The 21,928-nt window shown below is 55.9% G+C and overlaps 1 protein-coding gene across 5 annotated transcripts in view; it reads right to left on the reverse strand.

The window, feature by feature from the left end:
• The window catches only part of NPHP4 (nephrocystin 4), a 107,945-nt gene that overhangs the window by 65,796 nt on the left and 20,221 nt on the right, over positions 1–21,928 (reverse strand). For all 5 annotated transcript variants that reach the window (XM_075550461.1, XM_075550452.1, XM_075550433.1 and 2 more), the window contains exons 4-9: positions 21,400–21,572; positions 20,114–20,178; positions 18,500–18,658; positions 12,974–13,110; positions 8,898–9,079; positions 8,036–8,162 (exon numbers count right to left, since the gene is read on the reverse strand). In XM_075550461.1, the coding sequence (XP_075406576.1) occupies positions 8,036–8,162; positions 8,898–9,079; positions 12,974–13,110; positions 18,500–18,658; positions 20,114–20,178; positions 21,400–21,572 (843 nt within the window). The remainder of the gene's footprint in view (positions 1–8,035; positions 8,163–8,897; positions 9,080–12,973; positions 13,111–18,499; positions 18,659–20,113; positions 20,179–21,399; positions 21,573–21,928) is intronic.

The raw sequence follows: 21,928 nt of genomic DNA on the forward strand, positions 1-21,928 counted from the left end.
ATTTTAGAGGATCCTCCCATCCCCACCCCATGCTAAATTGCCTTTAAGATGAGTCATACAATCACAATCCATTCTAGTGTTCCCTTCGTAATTTCCTCCCCAAATCCCCTTCCTCTCCTATCACCCGCCCCTCCCTAGTGTTCCCTAGCTCCCCCTGCAACAGCGGGATCCTTGCATCATGACGCATCCACTCCTCCAGTGCTTCACAGCTGGGAGACCCAACGGAAAGCAGTAACAAACAAAATCCTGCTAAGGTGGTCAGGTTAAAAACATAACAGTATACAGACAACAATACAAATAATGCTTAAGAAGGAAAAGAGCCCAACGACTTTCAAAAACCCTGGGAAGAAATTTCGGTCATGAAACCAGGAAGATACTTGCACCCAGAACACACTCAGGTCGAGTCTATAGGGAAGTCAACTGGCCATGAATGAGTCCCATCCAGCACAATCAAGATGCCCCTGGTCTCTGTCTGACAGTTAAGGCTGTTCCAGACACTTGCCTGTGGCTAGAGAGGTTCAGCCAGTGGCCCAGTCGGACTCGATACTCTGCAGATGGGCTCTGGGCTCCCACTGTCCCCCTTAGCGCTCTACAAATTGGGGGCTCATGACGTTTGCAACACTGGAGCCACCTTCAAGTCAGACATTTTCACAAATGCGGGGTCAGGGCTTCACTGGGCAAAGCCTTCTGAAGGGATGACTCTCACCCACCCTTGAACGAGCAGTGGGACTGGAGCCAAACCCCGGCCTTGCACGGCTCTGAAATCCACCACCCCACCTCCCCCGGGCTTAGCAAGGAGGCCAGTGATTTACTGTCATGGTCATGTACACAGAGACTTCAAGATGAGTAGTCCGAGGCCTGGCTGACAGTGGGCAGACTTCCTGTGTAAATGGAAGTCAGCAGTGACTCATAGCTGCCCCGAGTGTCAGAGTAGACCCTGGGCACGATGGAATGCTAACTGGCTAATGTTTTGGAAATAGACCGCCAGGCCTTGTCATCTCAGGTACCTCAGGGTGGACTTGAACCTGAACCTTCTGGTCAGTAGCTGAGCAGTTAACCATTTTGTACCATCCAGAGACTCCAAGACCAAAGGGGATTTGGTTGTCGCCATTTGCTGCTGTGGAGTGGACTCCAGGTGTGCAGACTACAACTGGGCTCCAGTGTTTTGTTTTCATAGCCCGGCTTTTCCCCAAGGCGCTCCTAGGGGCCATGACTGCCAACCTTGCGGCTAGTGCGGTGCTGTTACGGGCAGTTATGTCGATTTCTCCCACGGCAGCCCCATGTACAACAGGACACAGCGCTGCCGGGGCCGGGGTCCTCCTCCCAATCACCGCCGTGCTCAAACCCAGTGCCGCGGCCACCTGTGCCGCTCCCGCTGAGGGCCTTCTTCCTCGCCGTCCTCGCTTCTCTGGAGCAGCCTGCCCCCCCCCCCTCTCTCCCCACCCTCTCTCAAGCCAGAGCCAGAGCTGCTTGTCCTTCTGGAAGTCCACAGGACTTTCACCATTCTTCACCAGCACCGCGGTCCAAACGCATCACTTTTTCTTCGGTCGTGCTTTTTCAGGGCCCAGATGGTGCGTGTACATGAGGTGATGAGAAAGGTCCTAGTGTCTACGGCCATGCCACTCTGAGTGTGCCCCATCTCGTCCGAGCGAGGAAGCTGAGCAGGGTCGGGCCTGGTTGTACTTGGACGAGAGAGAGGCCATGGCTTGGGTGAGATGCACCTCAAAATGACATCTTTCATCTTCACGGGGTTACCTTTGAGTCTTGACATTCTAGAGATCTTTCACAACCGACTTGCTCCACGCAGTATGTCACCTGGTTTCCTCACGGTTTCCGTGGGTGTTGACTGTGGATCCACGTAAAATGAAAAGGTTGACGACTTCCCTCCACCTTTTCTCTCTCTATCGTGATGCTGTCTATTGGCTTATAGGTGAGGAACTGTTTTGTGCTCACAGTGAAGGCTGTAGTCTTTGATTCTTCATCAGGAAGTGCTTCGTGTGCCCTTCACCTTCAGCAAGTAATGTTGGCATCTCCATAACGAAGGCTGTTCGGAGTCTTCCTCTAATCCCCCGTAGCACATTCTTCTTGATCCGGTGGTCCAGCGTCTCACACTGTTTTTGCTCAGAATGCAGACGGAGTAAGCAGCACGGTGAGAGGTTACAACGCTGGCGCACTGTTCCTGAGTGTGCACTTCCTCTGCATGGTCTCCTGAAAACCAAGGCACTCCCTTGTTCTGTTTGAACAACTGTCTCTGGTCTACAAACAGGTTCTGCATGGGCACAATGACATGTGCTGAACTTCTCATTCTTCCCAAGGTTATTCACATAAGTCAATGCCTTAGTCAATAAAGCACAAGTAAGCGTCTTTCTGGCACTCTCTGCTTTTAGCCAAGGTCTGTCTGATGTCATCAGCATGACCGCCCTTGTCTACGTCACCTACTGAATCTGGCCTACATCTTGAGCAGCTCCCTGCTGATGTACTGCTGCAGCCCTTCTGAAAAATTTCACTTGTGTGTGATACGAATGATCTTGTTCCACAATTTCCACCTTGCTGCCTCCCCTTTCTTGGGAATAGGCACAAATGTGGATCTCTTCCATTTGGTTGGCCAGGTAGCTGTTTTCCAAATTTCTTGGCATACTTCCAATGGTTCATCAACTTACCGAAACATTCCCAAGGGTATGCCATCCATTTCTGGAGCCTTGCTTTCGCCGATGCCTTCAGTGCAGACTGGACTTCTCCTTTAACACCGTTGATTCTTTATCACATGCTACCTCCTAAAACGGTTACGTGGTCGCCAGTACTTTCTGGTACACGGACTCTGCATTCCTTCCATTGCTGTTGATGCTCCTACGTCGTTCAGTACTGTGCCCGTAGAATCCCTCAATATTGCTGGAGGGGCAGTGAGTTACTTCATGTGGCTCTTAGAGCCAAAGCATCTAACCCCTACCCAGCTACCTTTGCCTGCCTGGGTCTGGGAAGAAGGATGGGGAGGACACTGATCATGAGGAATCACCTATGGGTAATTACAAACAGGATGCCCTTACTGTGTATATAATGAGCCTCTCAGAAGCAGGAAGAGGTATTACTAGCAAGAGCCAGGAGTGGAGCGTGTACTCTGGACCCAAGATGCCTGCAAAGGGAACCTGAAGGATCCAGAGGGCAGCTGCACCCTCAGAGGAGCAGCAGCAGAGCCAGGGTTTCCCATGGTTCCGGAGGGCACTGCCCACGCTCTTGTCCAGCAGCATCTCCCAGGGCCACAGGGAGGGGGGCTGGCCCTGTAGGAGGGGCCACCACTCATAGAGTGGCATGGGTCTCATGCCTGCTGGATGGCGATACACGAAAAACCCACTTTTTGGGGTGCACTGGGAGCCCAAGGCTGGTGGACTTGCTAATTTGGGCCAGACCTGGGTGAGAACTGTCAGCATCCCTGCCAGGACCCAGGCAATTCCCACATACACTAAGGGACAGCCAAAATCTCGCCAGGACCCAGGCAATTCCCACATACACTAAGGGACGGCCAACATCTCGCCAGGACCCAGGCAATTCCCACATACACTAAAGGACAGCAAACATCTCGCCAGGCTGTGCCTGCCCATCTGACTCCACCCCGAAGAAGCTTCCATAGCCACATCTCAAATTCCAAATCAGCATCAAGTTTCAAAGGCACGTCTCTTCCCCGAGTGACATTGGGCCTCAAACCACCCACTCCAGCAGGGCCCTGTGTTATCTTTCAGCCGCACACAGGCTGGCCAACTGTCACGTGTGTATCCCCTCTACGGGGAGAACAGGGACATGGGTCCCTGCAGCTCAATGAGGAGAGGAGAGGAGAGGAAAGCGCGCACACACACACACACACGCACACACACACACCTATCCTGGAGGTCCAAGTACTTCTCAGAAAAGCAAGACACCCCAACACACGACTGCAGGCCGAACTTTTCAACCTCCAACAGACAAATGTACCACCGTGGCTGCCTCTCCCAGCTCCTGCAAGAAGAATCTTGGAGGTGGCAGATTCTAAACAGTACTGAGCAAATGGCCATGCACCACTGAGAAGCAGACAGAACGCCCCTGCTCTCCAGAAGTCGAATGATCATAAAGCTGTTAGGGAAACGGCGACTCCATGGGAGTGAGGGAAAACTACAGGCTCCAATGATGCTCGGACTCTTCTTCACAGCGGTCTTCTCCTGCAAAACACAGGTGGTGATTACAGGATCAGAAGCCGCTCCAACATCTCCCACCTAGTTCACGACAAGAACATTCATTTAAAAATCAATTGTGGGAAACCCTTCTGGCGGAGGGCGGAGGGCGGCGGGGGCAGGGTCTGAAAGAAAGTATGTGTCCAAATGCCCATGCGACTCATGTAGCTCCTCTGGGTTTGATTCTTCGGATGACGTGATTCCAGTACCGCATCTTCCCAGCCCAGAGTCACTTTGGGTCTCTCAGTTCTCCATCAGTCCGAAGCTCCTCCGTGTGGAGATCTGTCAGTTACATAAATAGCCATTTCTCCCACTTTTGTTTTTAATAGTCCAACGAAAAGAGACGGTTAGTGCATTATTGATCGCTGCTTCTCCAAAACGTCGGCAGGGTCAGTGGGGACTAGAGGCCGTTCAATTGCCGTGCACCAGTCTACGTACCCTCAGGATTTGTGGGTTTCCCTCAAGCCCACCTGCTCCAGGTGGGGGGGGGCCTGTACCTCAAAGCACGTGGGTGGCCCAAGAGCAATTCTGTGGCAGAGCAGCGCTAGGCTGCCAGCGCTGGTGACTCCAGGAGTGTGTGGGTGCTTCAGACGCACCCAGAGGTGCCTTGGAAGACCTCGTGATCTGTCTCCAAGAGAAGCAGTCCCTGAAACGGGCAGCGCAGCTCTACCCTCAAGCACGGGGGGGCTGGAGGGGGGAGGGGTCTGCTGGTCGGTTTGGGCCTTTTGTCACTGGAGGCTTCGGCTGCCTTAGAAGAGCCCAGGTGGCTTAGTGGGTCCACGGTGGAATGCTACCCGCAAGGCTAGACGTCCGAAAGCCCCAGCAGCTCTGCGGGAGAAAAACGGGGCTCTCCACCCCCGTAAACAGTCCCACAGGGGCAGTTCTGCCCTGTCCTACAGGGTCACTGGGAGTCAGCATGGACTCATCCAGCGGACGAGCTGCCTGGAGCCCACCACCCACTGCTGAGGAGACCTCAGCAGCTACAGCCGGCTGCCATCAGCTGGGCTCGGACCACATTGGCCCATGTTAGCACAACTAGATGTTGCCCGGTGTTCAGCCAGCTTCGCGAACACCTGGGAGCTCGCTTTCCAGTGCCGCAGAGGCCCATGTTCTCCAACCCAGGGGAGCCGGTCAGGGTCACCCCGCCTCTGAAAGATCTCAAGGAAACCCCTCAAAACTTAACAACTGAAAAAGCAGTCCTCAGCCATCCAGTCCATCCCAACCCGTAATGAAGCTACACAACACGTAATGACCCCTTCCTGAGACTGCAGCCGCTTATGGAGCAGGTAGCCTCACCTGCCTCCCTCGGAGCGACTGGTGGGCTCGTACCGCTGACCCTGTGGTTAACATCTCACCGCCTAGCCCAAGACCTCTAGGAAATTTAAAGTGAGGGAATCTGAGGAGTAAATCTAGGACAGACGTGGACTATATGACATATGTACAAGGATGTTTCCCGGGGGGCTGGGCCTGCTATTTATGACAGAAGAAAGCCCCATCTATCTCCAGCAGAGCCACTGGTGGTTTTGAACTGCCAACCTTGTGGTTAGCAAGCTAACATGTAAACACTAAGCCACCAGGGCTCCTCCAAGCAATACTACCAAATCAATAGGTGTAAATTAGAGATCTGGGGAGGGGAGTCACTGTTCCATATGACCAACAAAAAACGAGATTGCTTTCAACTGTGCAAACCCGGGGGGGGGGGGGAGGGGGCGGTAGGTCTTTACCTATCCTGACATAAACATGTGGCCTTCTCCCACCCAATTCTGCTGTCAGAACCACACCCCGAGCCCTGCAGAGCTGACAGCTGCCCTGTGTGACCTCATGTGGCTGCACTGTCCCCATGTCCTGAAATCCCACAACAAGAGTTATATCCTTGTTCCCAGCTAATCAAAAGGCAGATTATAAGGAAAAGGGTTGGGCGGTTTGGGCGAGCTGCAAAATGCAACCATTTATTTAAAAAAGAGATGTGTCTTTTCCAAAGTGTTTTCTAGCTTTTTTTTTTTTTTTTTTTGAGACTACAAAATCTCTAGGGCTCAAAAGTCCACTCGTGGCCACGCTGTTTATGGATGAGTCTTTCTACAAAGAGCCGAGAGAGGCGGAAGCTTTGCGCTCCTGCTCTGAAGCATGGAGCCCAGGCACCCACTGCCAGGAGCTCAGCCTGCTGGGTTTGTAGGCATCGTGACCAAAGCAGCACATGCTGGCTAAGGGTGGTAAGGCCATCCTGAGACTAACTCACACTTCCAGGACACCCCGGTCTCGGCCGGGGAGCCAGTGCAGGCAGCCCAGCTCAGGCGTGAAGGAATCACTCAGCAATCACTCAGGGTCTACAAGCCCATTTCGAAACAGAGTACCCTTGAAAAACACACACTCACGGTAGACCCTACATTGGCGGACCTTGAGAAAGTTACGTTTTCAGAGGTGAACATGGTATTAAAGGAACCCCTGTGGGACAATGGTTAGTGCTCAGCTGGTAGCCAAAAGGTGGGCCCTTTGAACCCACCCGGCAGCTCAGCAGAGGACCTGGCAGTCGGCTCCCATGAAGATGGCAGCCTGGAAAGCCCTATGTTCTAATCACTAAACTGAGAAATAAACTAAGCTAAGGTCACCGCCATTGAGTCATTCTGACTCACAGCGACGCTATGGGGCTGGAGAGAACTGCCCCTGTGGGTTTCTGAGACTGTGACTCTTTACAGAAGTAGAAAGTCTCATCTTTCGCCCAGGAAACGGCTGGTGGTTTTGAACTGTTGTTTATCAGTCCAATGCGTAACCACTGTGCCACCCAGGATCCTCAGCAACTCAAACAACAGCCAACCACATGACAGGAGTGCTGTCTCTAAGGCAAACTGGCATCCTAATGGGTGGATAACACACGTCTGGGATTTGCTCGAACATAATGTGGTAGGGGCAGAGAGCGGGGACAGACAGAGGAGAGGGAGATAAGCAGACAGCTCCTGTCTGCTCATGGTCATGTGCCCCAACTTGTGAAGTTCAGTGATGGGTACACAGATTCATCATGTGCTTACTTCTACTTGAGAAGATGTTTGAAATTTGCCATGATAAATGGGTATTACTTTTAAAAAGAAAGAAATGCACAGGCTGGTGCTAACAGATGAAAATTAGGTCTGAAATTTGCCTCAAAACGAGTTGTGAGCAAGGAGAGGTGGTCCCCGACGGACGCCTAGTCACCTCGTCGTTCCACACAAGTACCATACCCCGCGTGAAAGATCCTTCCGTGCCCGGGCGCATCTCCTCTCCAGAACACAGTGCACTCACTCGGTGACAGCAAGCAGTCTGACAGTCCATGGCAGACCACCACCACATCACAAGGAACTTACAAGCGACTGCACAGCCACCTTCCACAGGCACCCCAACGGCCGAGTGGAGCTAAACCCCCTACATATTTAGCACAAGGTTTGCACACGTTCCTTGTATACTTGTCTATACAGACTTCTCAAACTGACACGTGGATGAAACTGCGCCTTCTTTTAAAAATGGATTATTCCATCTAAAAGCAAAATAAGTATACACCATTCATAAATGAAGCTAAGCGATAGAGTATCAATTGGATGATTATGAATTAATGCTATTTTGAAACAGGAAGCCACTGATCTATTACTATCAGCCAGCAGAATGCACTATTACCCTAAAAGTGGGAGATGATGATAACAAAACCGTCATTAGGAAGAAGTTTCTAGAATCCTATTCCTTGCTTGCTATCCATTCCGCTAACACCAATGACTCCGCTTCAATGGAAGGAATGCTCCTGCTGGCTCCGTGGCTCCTGCGAGCCTGGGGCCCGGCCCGAGGAAACCCGCATGCACAGAGGCCGCGCTTACACTGCCGTCCAGCCCCGAGAGGGCAGTGAACACGTACTCCAGTTGGAAGACGATCGCGAACGCCGGGTGGCCCACCATCTCGGGGAGTCGAAGGCGGCTTCTCAAAACCAGAGCTTGGTTTCCAGAGCTGGATCAGAACACACAACGAAGCTCATGAGAGTGACAGCCCCTCTGTGCCCTGCACCCAGCCCAACCCGTGAGAGACAAGGGGAGCACCCCACAGCCCCCACACCCCCAGCCAACAACAAAGGGGGCACCCGCTGCCCCTGCCCCCACACCACCCAAGATGACACGAACAGCACCGAGGGCATGGGAGCAGGCAGGCAGCAGCATGTGGCGCTGCACGGGTGTGTGCTTCCCAGTGCTCCAGACTGCTCCCCAGCCAGGGCTTCTGCGTCGCCCTCACTGGCCAGAGGTCGTGTGCAGGTGGAGAGACAGAGGGCACACCTACACAGAGGGCTCTGGAACAGGGGCTGCCTTGAGGGCTGGCCTGCCCCCCACCCCGAGAGAGGACAAGAGGGAACACCTGGCCCCGAGTATCTATCTGTGACCTGAGACAGGAGGGTACACCTGGACTGGGCCTCTGTGTCACACAGGACAGATGTCACTCTGTCTGTCACACAAAAAGCCAGTCACAGAGTCATCTCTGGGAGGAACGACATGCGGGCCTCCACAGACAGCGCCCAGGATGCGCCCGGGAAAGCCTCAGCGATGTGTGCCTCACCGTGAACTGGGGAAGAGCAGCAACAGGCCACAGGGAGGAACCCCCGACACCCCGACCCAGCCCCATGGATGACCTAGTGCCTGCGCCCCGTGTCCCAACCACCCCCTCCCGAGGCTAAGCCGGCCTTCCCCAAGGTACCTGCTCTTGCTGGAGGCGCTGACTTTCCTGCTGAAGCTGGCGGAGCGCGTCAGGGCCACCTCCATTTCAGGCACCAGCACAACCACCTGCGGCCTCTGCAGGAAGGCCAGCCCGTTGTGCACACCCACACAGAGTCGCCGCTCCCGGATCTCCAGGGCGCTGCTGTCCCCAGGGCTGCTCCCCTGCAAAGGCACACAAGGGCCAGGATGAGGCCTTGTGGGGCCGAGTCCCCAGAAGAGAGGGACTGTAAGAAGATGTGACAGATCGGACAAGTCCAACCAAGGGGCCGACAGGGGTGTCATCCCATGGCCACTGGCAGCCGAGGTGCATGTTGGAAGCTTCTGACACGTGCCTGCTCTTGGCAGTTTAATGAGCTTCTGCACACACCCTGGTGCCCCGGACGCCCAGCTCCTGTTCCACGTTCCCAGGGGTTGACACTTGTCACATACAACCAACTAGTCAGCCCACGCCCTCACTGGGTCAGAGGCAGAGCGTGTCCAGTTTGAAGCCCTGGCCCCTCCTGTACTCAGCCCGGGGGCCGGGGGTAGAAGGGAGGCTGGAAGAAAGAGTGGTCTGGGGCAGTAAGTCATAAACCAATAAAAATGAACCTGCCCCACAGTGATCACCAGATATTAAAGTGTTTCATCTTCACAAAAAAATTCCCAGGCATGCTAACAAATGAGCAAGGATAGTGCCCCAGGCGATTATTGTTTATTAAATTATGTGATCTGTGCAGAATGATCCTTGAATTTTCACATTCTCTTCCCTGTCCATTAATCAAGCTGAGTGAACCTACATGCGGCCCATTAGTCTTTGGGTAATGAAAATACAGCCGTGGGGGTGGCGAGGGGCCTGGCGGTGAGAGGGGAGTAGGAGCACAAAGACAAGAAGCGTGCAGCATCAAGTGACTTTATGGGAATGTATGAAATTCAGCGTTGATAGTCTTAAACCATCTCCACCCTCCGGCGAGCCAGCCTGAGCAATGAGACAACAGCAGGCACCCTCCCGATGCCTCACCCCTCCGAGCTGCACATGGGTCTGGGCGGGCGAAAGAGGAGGCCAAGCAAAGCTGTGAAGTGGACAAAGGGAAGAAACCAGCAGGATCCACACCAAGGAAACGTGTGAACCCGCTACTTCTTCGCTTGGTCTAGTTCACGAGGCCATGGCGCATAGCACTGCGTCTTCAAAGAGAGGTGCAGAGTGAAACCTAACAAAGCCAAGCCCACCTCAGCTCTATAGATATCACTAATACCTGACCCGCCACACAGACGACGAATGGGTTCCCAGTGACGACATCATCAATTCACCAACAAGTACATGTGAGACTCCTGCTGGGTGACAAACGGAGTCCCCGAGTAGCGTGACCAGTTAATGTGCTCGGCTGCTCCCCAGGAGTCTGCCTAGAGGCACCTCAGAATATGGGCCTGGAGATCTGCTTCCCAAAACTCCACCCCTCAAAACCCTCCCGAGGCCAGTTCTACTTTGACTCACAGGGGCTTGCCGACTGTGTGTCAAGAACTGTTCCTGGCACGTTGCATGGGCGGAAAGCAAGGCGGGCGAGGTTCTCACCCTCAGGGAGCAAGCACCCAACAGAGGGAGTCACCAGCTTGTACAGGAGCAGCCTCAGGGAGGGACCATTCTGGGCAATGAGGAGGGGGAGGCCTCCCCAAGATGACCCGCTGGGAAGGACGTGGGAGCTTACAGGATCAGGAGCTCCAGGCTCAAGGCCCCCAGGTAGGGACAAGCAGACCATCTATGACTGCAAAGCACAGTGGAGCTCTGCAAAGGGAGGGCGGGGTAAGGGCGGACGCCCCGGTCTCAACCAGACCTTGCACCCAAGGGCATGGTGTCCTGGGGCCACCCACAGGCAATGAGCCAGTAAACAAAGCTAACGGGTTCATGATCTTGAAAGGCCACGTTGTCAACTCCTCAGGGAACGCACACATCTAGCCCAGGGATTCCAAGGGAGACAGTACTTCTACAAAAAGGGTGCCCACCCTCACCCCTCAGCAGCACAGGCAACGAAAGCAACAGCCCCCGCCCTGCCCAGGCAAGAAGTCAAAGGGCACGCTGCACTGGACAAAAGCAAGGAGACCACTTGGAGGACTCCGGTGCCCCAGCCATGGTGTTTTAACTGCCTCATTACGCATGTGGAAGTCGGGCAGTGGCTCAGGAAGACTTGAAAAGTCGATGCCTTTGTGGGATTGGTTGTTGAAAACTGGTGACAGTGCCATGGGCTCAAAAGCCTGTGGAGCACAGAGCGGGCATGTCCGTGCTGGGGAGACGCAGCCAGAGCACTCCTGAGAAGTGAGGCTGGTGTCCCGTGCTCTGCACACGTCATCAGGAGGGGCCATCCCTGGTAAAGCAGAGTCGGTGAAACGGAGGAACACCTTCCATGAGATGGAGGGACACTGAGGCTGCAGCAATGGGTCCGACAGAGGAACGACCGTGAAAATGGTGCAGGCCTGGGCAGCATTTGCTCCTGCTGCACAGCGTCGCCATGAGTTGTAACTAACTGACTCAGGGACACTTAAGGCCACCACCACCTTTAATTATGACCCTCTTTGGAAATAAAGGTTTTCTTTTGCTACATTAAGGAGGACAGATCCCTGTAGTTCAGACACTGCGCTGTTAACTCCGAGCGACCCTGTGGGTGGTGACAGGAGAGGGGCTCTCCCAGGTCACTGAGGCTGTAAGTGTTCGCCGAAGGGGGGGCCAGCCTCGTTTGTCAGCTCAGTGCACGCACAGTTCAAGCTGCTGACTCATGGTCAGCACCCAGCCCACACTGGGTCACACCTCCAAGGCTCCCAAGTTCTTGTAGAGGTGGAAAGACTATAAATACCAGGAAGAGAAAACCCCAGTGAAAGCCAGGGCGGGGAGACGGGGACAGGAGACAGGGGAGGAAGGGGGGGGGGGAGGGACAGGCAGTTAGGGGGAGGTGGGAGGCGGGGAGAGCCAGGATGCCCCCAGGAGGGTTCTACAGGTGCTGGCTGCAGCATGCTCTCCAGAGTGCACCCACTGTCCTCAGGGCACTTGGGAGTTATGCACCGGTCGTGTCGATGAGCGTACATCACGGTAAGATTGGTATGAGAGGGGTAAGCGGAAGTCCTGTCTAGACTGGTCTCTGCCCCCAGTGGGTGGACGTCCTTTCTTCATATTTCATAAATCACTAAGTACTAGCTCTGTGCTGGGAGAGGGGCCCTCGGGGAATAGAGGCCTTCATCATCCCTGAGTGGGTGGCCTCTCCTTGGGCAGCTCCCTCTGGCCCACCTGCGGTGACAGATCAGGCAGAGACCAGAGCTTGCTCAGAGCAGCACAAGCTCCCTCCTCTTCTGGGAACGCAGAGGTGTGGGGGGTGGAGCAGAGACAGGGAGAGGAGGGGGTTGGTCAATTTGGCTCTCTAGTGGTGCCTCTGGGGAGGTCAGGAGGCCACTTTGCCCAGATGAAGGAAAAAGCTATCCTTGAAATGGGCCAAACACCCTCAGAGGGTCCTCTGAGCGCGCACCTGCTTTACGGGCCTCCCTGCGCTCACCAGTGACTCGCAGGCTCTGCAATGAGGCCTGCAACATTGGGGTCAGAATCCATGTGGAATGCGTGCTGGGCGGGCAGGGCCCGCTGAGGGATCGTTTCCAGGGAGCAGCACCTTTGTGGCTGCCAGACGTGAAGGCGGCGGGCAGGAGGGGCCGTGGGGCTTGGCGTCCAGCGGGATGACCAGCTCTGGGTCTGAGTCTCGGCTACTCCGTGTGTCACAGTAGAACTGTGCTCCACAGGGTCCTTACTAACTGATTTCTTAGACACGATCGCCAGGCCTTTCTTCTGGGTGCCTCTGGGTAGACTGGAGCCAGCACCTTTTCGGTTAGCAGCCGGGTGCATTAACCAGGTGCACCCATCATGGACACTAGTCTGTGACCACAACGGCAGATTGCACACCGGGCACAGAAGAGTGTCCCTGTCGGCCCCTGGAAGGGGGGAGCAGGACGAGGCCTCCGTGGCCACACAGCCCGTCCTCAGGGGGACTGGGCAACAGGAGCCACCACCCCCCACACACAGCGGTGCCCCATGCGACGCAGCAGTACCTCCCGGAGGCGATCGCTCCTCAGCTCCTCCAGAAGCTCCTCCTCAAACTTCTCCAGCGAGGGGTACAGGTTGAAGAACAAATCATCCAGGTACCAGGTGACAGACGTGTGGAGGCGAGGCTTTCGAAGGGCATCACCTGAAGCAAGGAGAGATTACCCCTGAGATGGCTTGCAGCCACCCACGGGGGTCTCGGCGGAGGGGCCCACAAGCAACTGCAGGGGCACACACCCAGCAGGGTGCTAATACTGATTAAACAAATGCAAATTCTTCTGGCAGGGCCAAATCTGCCACAGGGAGTGAATTTTAGAATCTGCAATCCAGAGAACCCAGATTACAGAATGCGCTCACCCTCCCTCTGCCAAGAACGCGGCCCACTGCCTCGTCTCTGGTTTGCTCCAGTTTGCCTGGAGTCGCCCGGAACCCACCCAGGAACACACCTGAATAGACAACAGGGATCTAGAAAACTTCTGGGAAACATCCATCCTCTTTAAACCCCTTTTTCACGTGCGTTTTAAAGCCCTCTCATAGCAGAGCAACCACCAACCAAAGCACAGCTTGGGCTGGGGCCCCACAAGGCAAAGGCCCTGTCCTGATGAGAACCCCCCACACCTCCCTGACTGTGTGCTCCTGGGGGAGCTGAGCAGGCACCTGCGAGGGCAAGGCGGCTCTGGACACAGTCACCAACAGAAGGAAGCCAGCCAGCCAACAGCTCCCCAGTGACCACTGAGTCTCCAGAGTCTGACTCCCACTTCCCCACCGCCTCCATCTCTCCAGTACTGGCCCTAGCACTGTCTCCCCCCCCCCCCCCCCCCCCGGCGTTCCCAGGATTGCTTAAGTATTTAGATACTGGGTCTTAGATCTTAAAAGCCAATTCCAGGGTTCAAAGGAAAAGAAAGGTTGACCTAAAACTCGAAGCTGGAGAAATCACAGCAAAAATAACACCCTTTCGCCTTGTTACAAACCAAACAGCCAAACTCACTGCTGTGGAGTTAGTTGTAGGGAAAGCCTCATCTTTCTCCAAAGGAGAGGCTGGTGGATTGGAACTGCTGACCCTATCTGTGGTTAGAAGCCCAACACATAACACACACCTCCAGGGTAGAGGAAGGTGTTCAACACACACCTCTCCGCCTGCCCAGTCCCCAGCCTGTGCGGCATGGCAGCACCGCCTCAGGACTCACTACAGCTGGGAAACCAGGAAGTGAGAGGAGGGGAAGAGCGGGAGGAGGAGGCAAAAGCGCTGTGCTCAACCCACTGTGGCCGCAAGGAGCAGCACGGAGCAGCGTCCAGGTTAAGTCCAGAGCCAACAGGTGAGTACCACCCCAGGGTCTGCCCACTGAGGAGCAGCTAAATACGACGTGGGCTGTGCATGTGGGCATGGGGTTGTTATTCAGTTCTAACAAGAAACGCCGCCCTGACCCATGATGCTGAGCTTGATGCCGAGCAAAAGGTCAGGTGCTACACGGTCCCACGTCTACGAGACCCCTCAAGCAGACAAGTGCAGACAGAGGAGACACCGGGAGCAGGGAAAGGCAGTTTTGTTTCTGTTTGGGGGATGGAAACATTCTGCAAGTAGGCATGAGTGACGGTGGCATAGCATCATGAACACGACACTCCCAAATTACACACGCACACGTGCTTAAGATAGCAGCTTTGTTCCGTTGTAGCCCACTATCTTTTCATGGTACATTTTTACGTACAGTCCCACAATCGTTTTTTGCTTTGTTTGGCTCTGTTTTTAAATCAGATCACCTCCCCCAGCAACAGCGGGTTCTCGGCCAGCAGGGGCACAGATCGGAGGCCGGAGGGTTGCCAAGGCGCGGGGCGGGGCTCAGGGCACAGTGGCACCTCCAGCTGCTCAGGGAGGGTTCCCCAGCAGAGCAGAACCAGGAAACCCTGATGCTGGGGGGCGGGGGGGGGGCACCATGCCTGAGGACAGCCGGAGTACCTGCTCCAGTGAGCTAAGTGAAGAAGAAAAAGAAACCGAGAGGTAGGCTTGCTACCTCTCTATTTTGGAAGTCTGGTTTTCCGGCAAGGATCGAACCATTGTATCCTCCAGGCTACTCCATGTTCAGCCCAGGGCAAACACGGTGGGCTGCAGGCCCCCGCAGCAAGGCTGGGAGGAGCGTAGACAGAGCCTTTTCTGAGACTGGCCTGTGGCTGCGGTCACTGCTCCCTGGCCTGCCTCGGTCAGGCACTCAGTCTTCAAGATGCTGAGCCAAGAGAGAGTGCAGCCTGGCGAGAGCCCGGTTCTTCCTGAACAGCCAACGAGGCCACCGGGAGGAGAGGCCAAGAAGCAGATCCCAGCACAACTCAGCAAAGACCGTTCACAGCAGGTTCAGGTTTGTTCAAGAGACCACCAGGCTTACTGGTGGGAGAGAGACTGGTGGGACCCCAGACTCTGGTCCTTGGCCTCCCGCACACACAGTGTTTAGGATAAATGACGACGTAGGGTCCTGCAGGGCAGCACTCACCCAGGACAGAGTTGACAGGAGGAGGGAGGGAAGCGGGAACCCTGGGAGGAAGCGGGCGCGTGTTGGCGCCCTGGGGACTGCAGTGGATGCCCGAAACAAACGCATGCGGATCGGCTCATTGAGTGGGAAACTGAAGATCTGCCTGTGAACCTTCACCTACAACACATACAAAGTTTTTTAAAAGACCATCCGTGATTCTGAAGAAGGCTCAGAGGCTGACGCCTGCCCATCCTTCTCGTCCCTCCCACACACGTCTGCAAGGGCAGGCCCCGTGGCTGCTGCCGCCAGTGTGCAGAGAAAAATACACAGGCAGGAGGTCAGGCCACCACTCTCCCCGCTCTAGGCCTCTGGCTTCTTCCTCCACCAGAATCCCATCGGCAGGCTGCTGAGCCTTCGTTCAACCGGCAGCAGAGTCAAGAAGCTGCAGCCTGGAGTCGAACCTTCTACTCCATGGCTGGACCATGCTTCAGCTGGCTCAAGTATGGTCAGGCTTGGCTGTAGCTCCCAGCTACAGCACTGCTCAGGTGGGAGCACACAGCCCCCTCATAACTTGGCTCGTGCTGGGGGTTCCCAGGAAGGGGCTGCAGAGAAATGGGCATTCTGGCGAGCTTTCAACCAGCAAGAACCCCCTGCCTAGTGATGGCTCTAGGTGATGTGCAGGGGGACACATGGAAATGCACACGGGGCCTCACAGGAAGCGGCTCCTCCACAGTCTGAGGATGGGACTCAGCCAGGACACACCTCACCTGATGGAGAACCACAGAACAAAGACCAAGTTCAGGGACACTGCGGGCAGGCGTGAAGGAAAGGGTGAGTGAATGAGGGCCGAAGGCGTTTCCAAATGGCATGTCTGGCCAAGACCCCACGAGACCCTCTTCCAACATCTCCTTCACTCAAGGCTGCCTTGGGTGAACAGCAGCAGGCCTGGCCCCATAGCTGGCCCAGCAGTCCCCCCCTCCCCACCTGGAGCCCTTGCATGGCCTCCCTTCTGGCAGACAGCGGGTCTCTCAAACCAGTCACCAACCTGGGAGCTAATGCCCAGACTGCTCAAACCACCGGCAAAGGTCAAACCAGGTCCAGAGGTGCAGACACGGCCAGAGGACTGGCTCGAGAGCCACCAAGTGCGAGGACCCACCGCCTCTAAGGAGCCTTTCTCTGTCACTCCGTGAGGACAACTCAGTGCTCACCTAAATGCACCTGGGCAGGTTGGGGCCACCTGGGCCAGGGCGGCAGCTTGGATCAATGTCAACACCCTAGTGGAGATGTTGAACTAGAGCTGTGCCACACCCCGACCCTAGGACCCAGGGAGGTCCAGGGCCCTCTCTGCATGTGTATTACAAAGGCAGGTGAACCCAAAAAGGTAAGACAAACCCAAGCCACCTCTATTGTGGTATTTAACCTCCGAACCACCAGTCAACTCGCAGTGGGACACCAAAACAAAGCCTAACCCGCTGCCAATCAGATCATGAACACCGCGGGCTGCGGAAGCAGGGAGCTGGCCCCGGGCTGGCCTTCCGGGGCCATAAATTGTTATCCAGTAAAGAAACTATTTTCCAATGCCACGAGCTCCCAGGCAGGCAGCGTTTACAGCCGAGAGGGTAACACTTGTTGGAAGCAGACACAGAGCTGCTCAGGTCACCAGTCATACTTTAAGGGCATCGTTGGGGAGGGCTGAGTCAAATTAATCTGGAATGGCGCCCCGGGGAGTGGGTGAAAATGTGCTTCTGCCCGGCTTCCTACCCTCCTCGGCCAGGTCAGCACACCCTCCTGAGAAAGCTAGTGCTCACGCCCGCTCCGCTGCCTCAGCCCGCTCATTACAGTCCAGCAGTAGCCACACAGACCGTGGTGCATTTGGGGGCATCACTGGCTCACTCATGGCCCACCAGCAGGCGGGCGCAAGGGAGGCTTGGGGCTCTGTGCAAAGTGAACACCCCACACACACACTCATGCTTCGTCCGCCTCCTGGTGATCTGCAGCACCCTGCTGGTGTCAGAGCCGACACGTATGACATGGCTATAGAGTGCATGTGCCATGACAGCCACAGAGAAAGAGCCACCATCAAGTGTCTTTCTACTCCATCTGTCCTTCTACTGACACTTGCCAGCAAGTCACATGCTTAGCAACCTGTCCCTCCCTGGGAGCACGCTCTCTGAGCACCTCGAACACCAGGTAAGGCAAGCTTCCCCACACTGCCTCTACAGCAAGGCTGTGCCCAGGTTCTTGGGCTCGGGTGGATGCAGGCAGCTATCACAGTGGGGCTGGCCTGCCGTGGCCAATGGCTGAAGCTGGAGTCGCATCACTCAGGTCCCAAGAGCAGCAGTGACAAAGCTGTACTATCTCCTCCCTATTTCGGGAGAATGCAGGAAAATTACAGAGGGCCCAGCGACACCCTGAAGCAGGCCCCCAGCATAGGGTGGACGCCCCGCTCCCCCAGGATTCCCAGAGCACTCCTGCCCGAGTAGTGTGTCACTTGTTGCCCCCTGCCATCACTCCACTGTGAGAAGAGAGCCAGCAACGACCGTCGGGACCCGTCCAGGAAACCGAGCAAGTCAAGCAGCACCTGAGCCCAGCATGAGAAAGTGGCATGGCATCCAGGCAGAGTGGGCACCTCCCAGCACAAATGCTCCATCCTGGGGCTCAGCAGAGGCTGTCCTCTCTTCAGAGCCAGACCGTCTGAGAAACAGGGGAGTCGGGGACAAGACCAGGCAGGTGGGAAAGGGGCGGGGAGAGGAGGAGAGTCTCCTGGCTAGTCAAGGGGCCATGCCCCACCAGGGTGCATCTGTTTCTATAAGCCCCACCTCCATGGAGCCCTCTACTCCCATGGGAGTGCCTCTGGGTTAAAACAGCCTCCCCAGGAGGCAGGGACCAAGCAGCAGGGTTTCCTGACCTCACACATGAAAACAGGAACTGTGGACTGCAGGGGCGTGCGGGGTGCTTCAGGACACCGGCACACAGTCCCCACCACCACAACACCCGCCACGCTGAGGGGCATCCTCCCGCACCACGCCAGGCCACATCCCCGCCCCCGGCTAGAGGAGAGAAAAGAGCCCTTACCTGCCTCCCCTCCGTGCGCTGGCAGGAGGCCGGGGATGCACTGGGAGCCGGACAGCAGGAGGTTCTCGGGGAGGAGGTGGAGCACGGGCTGGAGGGCCGGGTGGGGACGGAGGGTGTACTGCAGGCTGCAGCCCTCCAGCACGGTCAGGTGCCTGTGTTCTGGGAGAAGGTACACTACTTGAGAGCCGAGCCGAAGACTCCTTCTGACAGCTCAGCTGATGAGCTGGGAGTCTCAGAAACACCACAAACAGAACATATGCTCTTCTAGAGAGAGGGAGAAATTGCTGGGTTGTTTCGGTCTAAAAGGGGAAATCGATCCTAATAACTCTCTGGTAGCACCGCAGTGAACGAAATCAGTTTCTAATCCAGCTGAACAGTTCTCTCTCCTGTTCCCTTCCCAAGTGGCCAAGCCAGCGACAGGTACAGGGCCATCGCAGGGAGACTGGAGAGTGCCTGTACCCAGAGGCCCACACAGCAAGTCCTCCTGCCCTCCGCTGAGGCCAAGCTGGCCTGGGCCCCGGAGTCCCCTGTGGCTGGAGCCCCCAGGTGTCGACATGACAATACGCCTTCCACATGGAGGTCTCAGAGAACAAGCTCCTGCTCAGGTAACCCCCACACGCCCCGCCCCGCCCTGCTTTCTGCCAGCTCAGGAGCCGCTCACGGCATCACTGTCCTGCTTGGAATCTGACTTGCTCACTGCAGACCTCCGAGATGGAAAAGACCCACTGCCATGCAGTCGATTTTGACTCAAAGGACCCCTACAGGACAGAGGGGAACTGCCCCACAGAGTTTCGGAGACTAAACCTCGACAGGAGCAGCTGCTGGTCTTGAACCTCCAACACTGTAGCCCACAGCCTGATGCTGAACCCACAGTTCCCAGGGTTCCTGCCAGGGGAGCAGCAGTCTCTGAATAAATGCACAGTGGCTGTGCACGACTCAATAGTGCACTGTCGTAAGCAGCTGGCCCTGGCCCTGTTCTGCACGCTCCTGCAGCCCCTCCTCCTCCTCCAGGGAGGCCCCTGGGGCTGGCCTTTCCCCAGGGTGCTCATGGGGTCCCAGACTGAGCACAGGTGCAGGTCAGGGCAGAAAGGGCTCCCTACCGGGGTTCCTGCTCTCCAAGTCACTAACAGGAGTGGCTTTCTCCAAGGCAGGTCCCTCACACAGAGGGCAAGGTTCTCCTGGGAAAGGCGCAGGCAGGGGCTGGAGCCGCACAGCCTCCTGGGGACAAGTGTGAGTGGGCACTATCTGTCCCAGCTGGAAGCCACCCCCTCAGTCTGCTGGCCCCACTGGAAGTACCAACAGGCTTCAGCGCCAAGGTCTCATTCAGGTAGCCAGAGCCTATGACAGACAGGTGGACAAGAGGAGCACCCCCTCACCCCCGTGGCCCCCGTTCTTCCTCACAGACCAATGCCCGCCTTCCTGGTGACTGTGCCTTCCATACTCCAAGCCTGGCCCGAACTCCGAGCCCACAAGACACACTACCCAAACCCAAATTCCAAGTTGCTGGTGGCTTTTGTGGAGACGACAAGTCAGAGGTAATGGTGGGTGGTGTTCAGGGAAGCTAAGAGGCCAGCAGGTGCCTCAGGCTCCCCATCAGGCCAGGCCTGCTCTTACGTTCTATGGGGTCCTGGAGCAGCGGGTGCAGGAGGGCTCTGGGGGTGCCATGATACAGCCTCAGCCTGGAAAACAAGAGCCATCAGCACACATCAGCTGCCGGCGCCCTGTGTTTAAGACCCCGACCTCTGTGGGACTTGTTCCCACAGAAAGCAGGTGGGGTTCCCCGCCCCCACTGCCACACCCACATGCGGGCTCAGTGCTGCACAACCACGTTCCCTGTAGGAAGGGGCTCCCCACGCCCTCAGGGCTCCCGGCCACAGCACAGCACAGCACACACTCAGTGCTGGCCCAGCGCAGCCCCAAACTTGGAGCCAGAAGCCCACCCAGAAAACCCACAAGACTTGCAGGCATCCTAGGAAGACCGTGCTGAAGGCACTTCCTTGTAGTTGTGGATCTGGCAGGTCAGTAAAGATTCAGGGGTGTTTTGCCCTCAACAGGTTCCCGAATCTTTACCAGAAAGGACAAGTAAAGCCAAATGGGGTATTTTCCCAGGTACCCCCTGGGACAGAAGGGCTATTTACACAGTCGGCTCAAAGTCAAGGTCAAGGCCCAGTTTAGGATCCCCAACCTCCCCGGCAGCTCAAGGCAGGTGGCTCTGCCCTCTCAGGGACAGGTGGCAATACCTGGAGGCTTTTCTGACCAGCAGGACAGAGGCTGGTTGGACTGGCTTCTAAAGGAAGAGGCCAGGGTTGCTGCCCCTCCCATCAAAGATTTAGCCAGCCCCAAGGTCAGTCATGACAAGCAGCAGGAACGCTAACCTGGTGTCATAACAGACTCTTTTGCCTGGGCTGATTAATGACATGTTCTCTCATCCATCTTTGCAGGCCCAGCTGACACAGGGCCTGGCCCGGGGCAGGGGCTCATCCAGTGCCCAGCAGCTCACTGTTGCTGCTTATGGGCTAGCTCGAGAGAGAAAATATAACTAAATGCCCAAGTAGAAGGTGGGCATCACACCCCTTCCTCCCAGATGAGTAGATTCAGAGCCAAACGATTTAAATAACTTGTCAGAAATCACACAGCTAGAGCCAGAGCTTGACCTCATGCCCATCCTACGTCAAACCCAATGCCCACACCCAAGAGTTGGTGCCCGGTCTGGCAGACAAAGCAATCCCTTGGTTTCCATAGAAAAGGCAAACCCTGTTAAAACCCCAGCAGGCCACCGGCCTCACGGTATATGAACAACACAGGCTGAAAACCCGATTGCTTTCTCTCGCCTCCAAGTGATCAGCCATTCAACTCCCTGAGAGAGAGGGGAGGGATGAAAGACGCCAGGAGGCGGGTACCGTTTGTCCAGGGAAACCGAGGTCGGAGACTCTGGCTTGGAGTTGAAGAGCTGAAGAATTCCAAACCCGCAGGACGATGTCTGGAGGGTGCCGTCCCGCTTCCGGCCTTCGCTGACCACTTCTACCACGGCCACGATGTTGGGGTGGTTTAAGGACGTGTGAAAATACACGGGCTGCAAAACCGAAACCGCAGGACAGAGGCTCAGGGACAGACTGCAGAGAAGGGACACAGAAAGGAATGGGGTGTCGCCTGCCTTCGCCCCAGCAACTAATGTGGGGTTTCACATGGTACACGTTGGGACTGTGATGCACAAGGTCAAGTTCGAAATCACCAGCAGCTCCGAGGGAGAACGACTGGGCTTCCCCCTGCTGGAAACCCTGACGGTCTTGGAAACCCTGGGGCGGGGGACAGGGGGGTTGCTATGAGTCCACATGGACTCGATGGCAGTGAGTGTGCAGTTTGGTTGGTCTCTGCTTCCACTTGAGGAGGGGATAGGCTGTGAAACTGCACAGAATAGGTTTTTCCTTA

Source organism: Tenrec ecaudatus, chromosome 1 (genome assembly GCF_050624435.1).
Source record: "Tenrec ecaudatus isolate mTenEca1 chromosome 1, mTenEca1.hap1, whole genome shotgun sequence".
Taxonomy (NCBI): domain Eukaryota; kingdom Metazoa; phylum Chordata; class Mammalia; order Afrosoricida; family Tenrecidae; genus Tenrec; species Tenrec ecaudatus.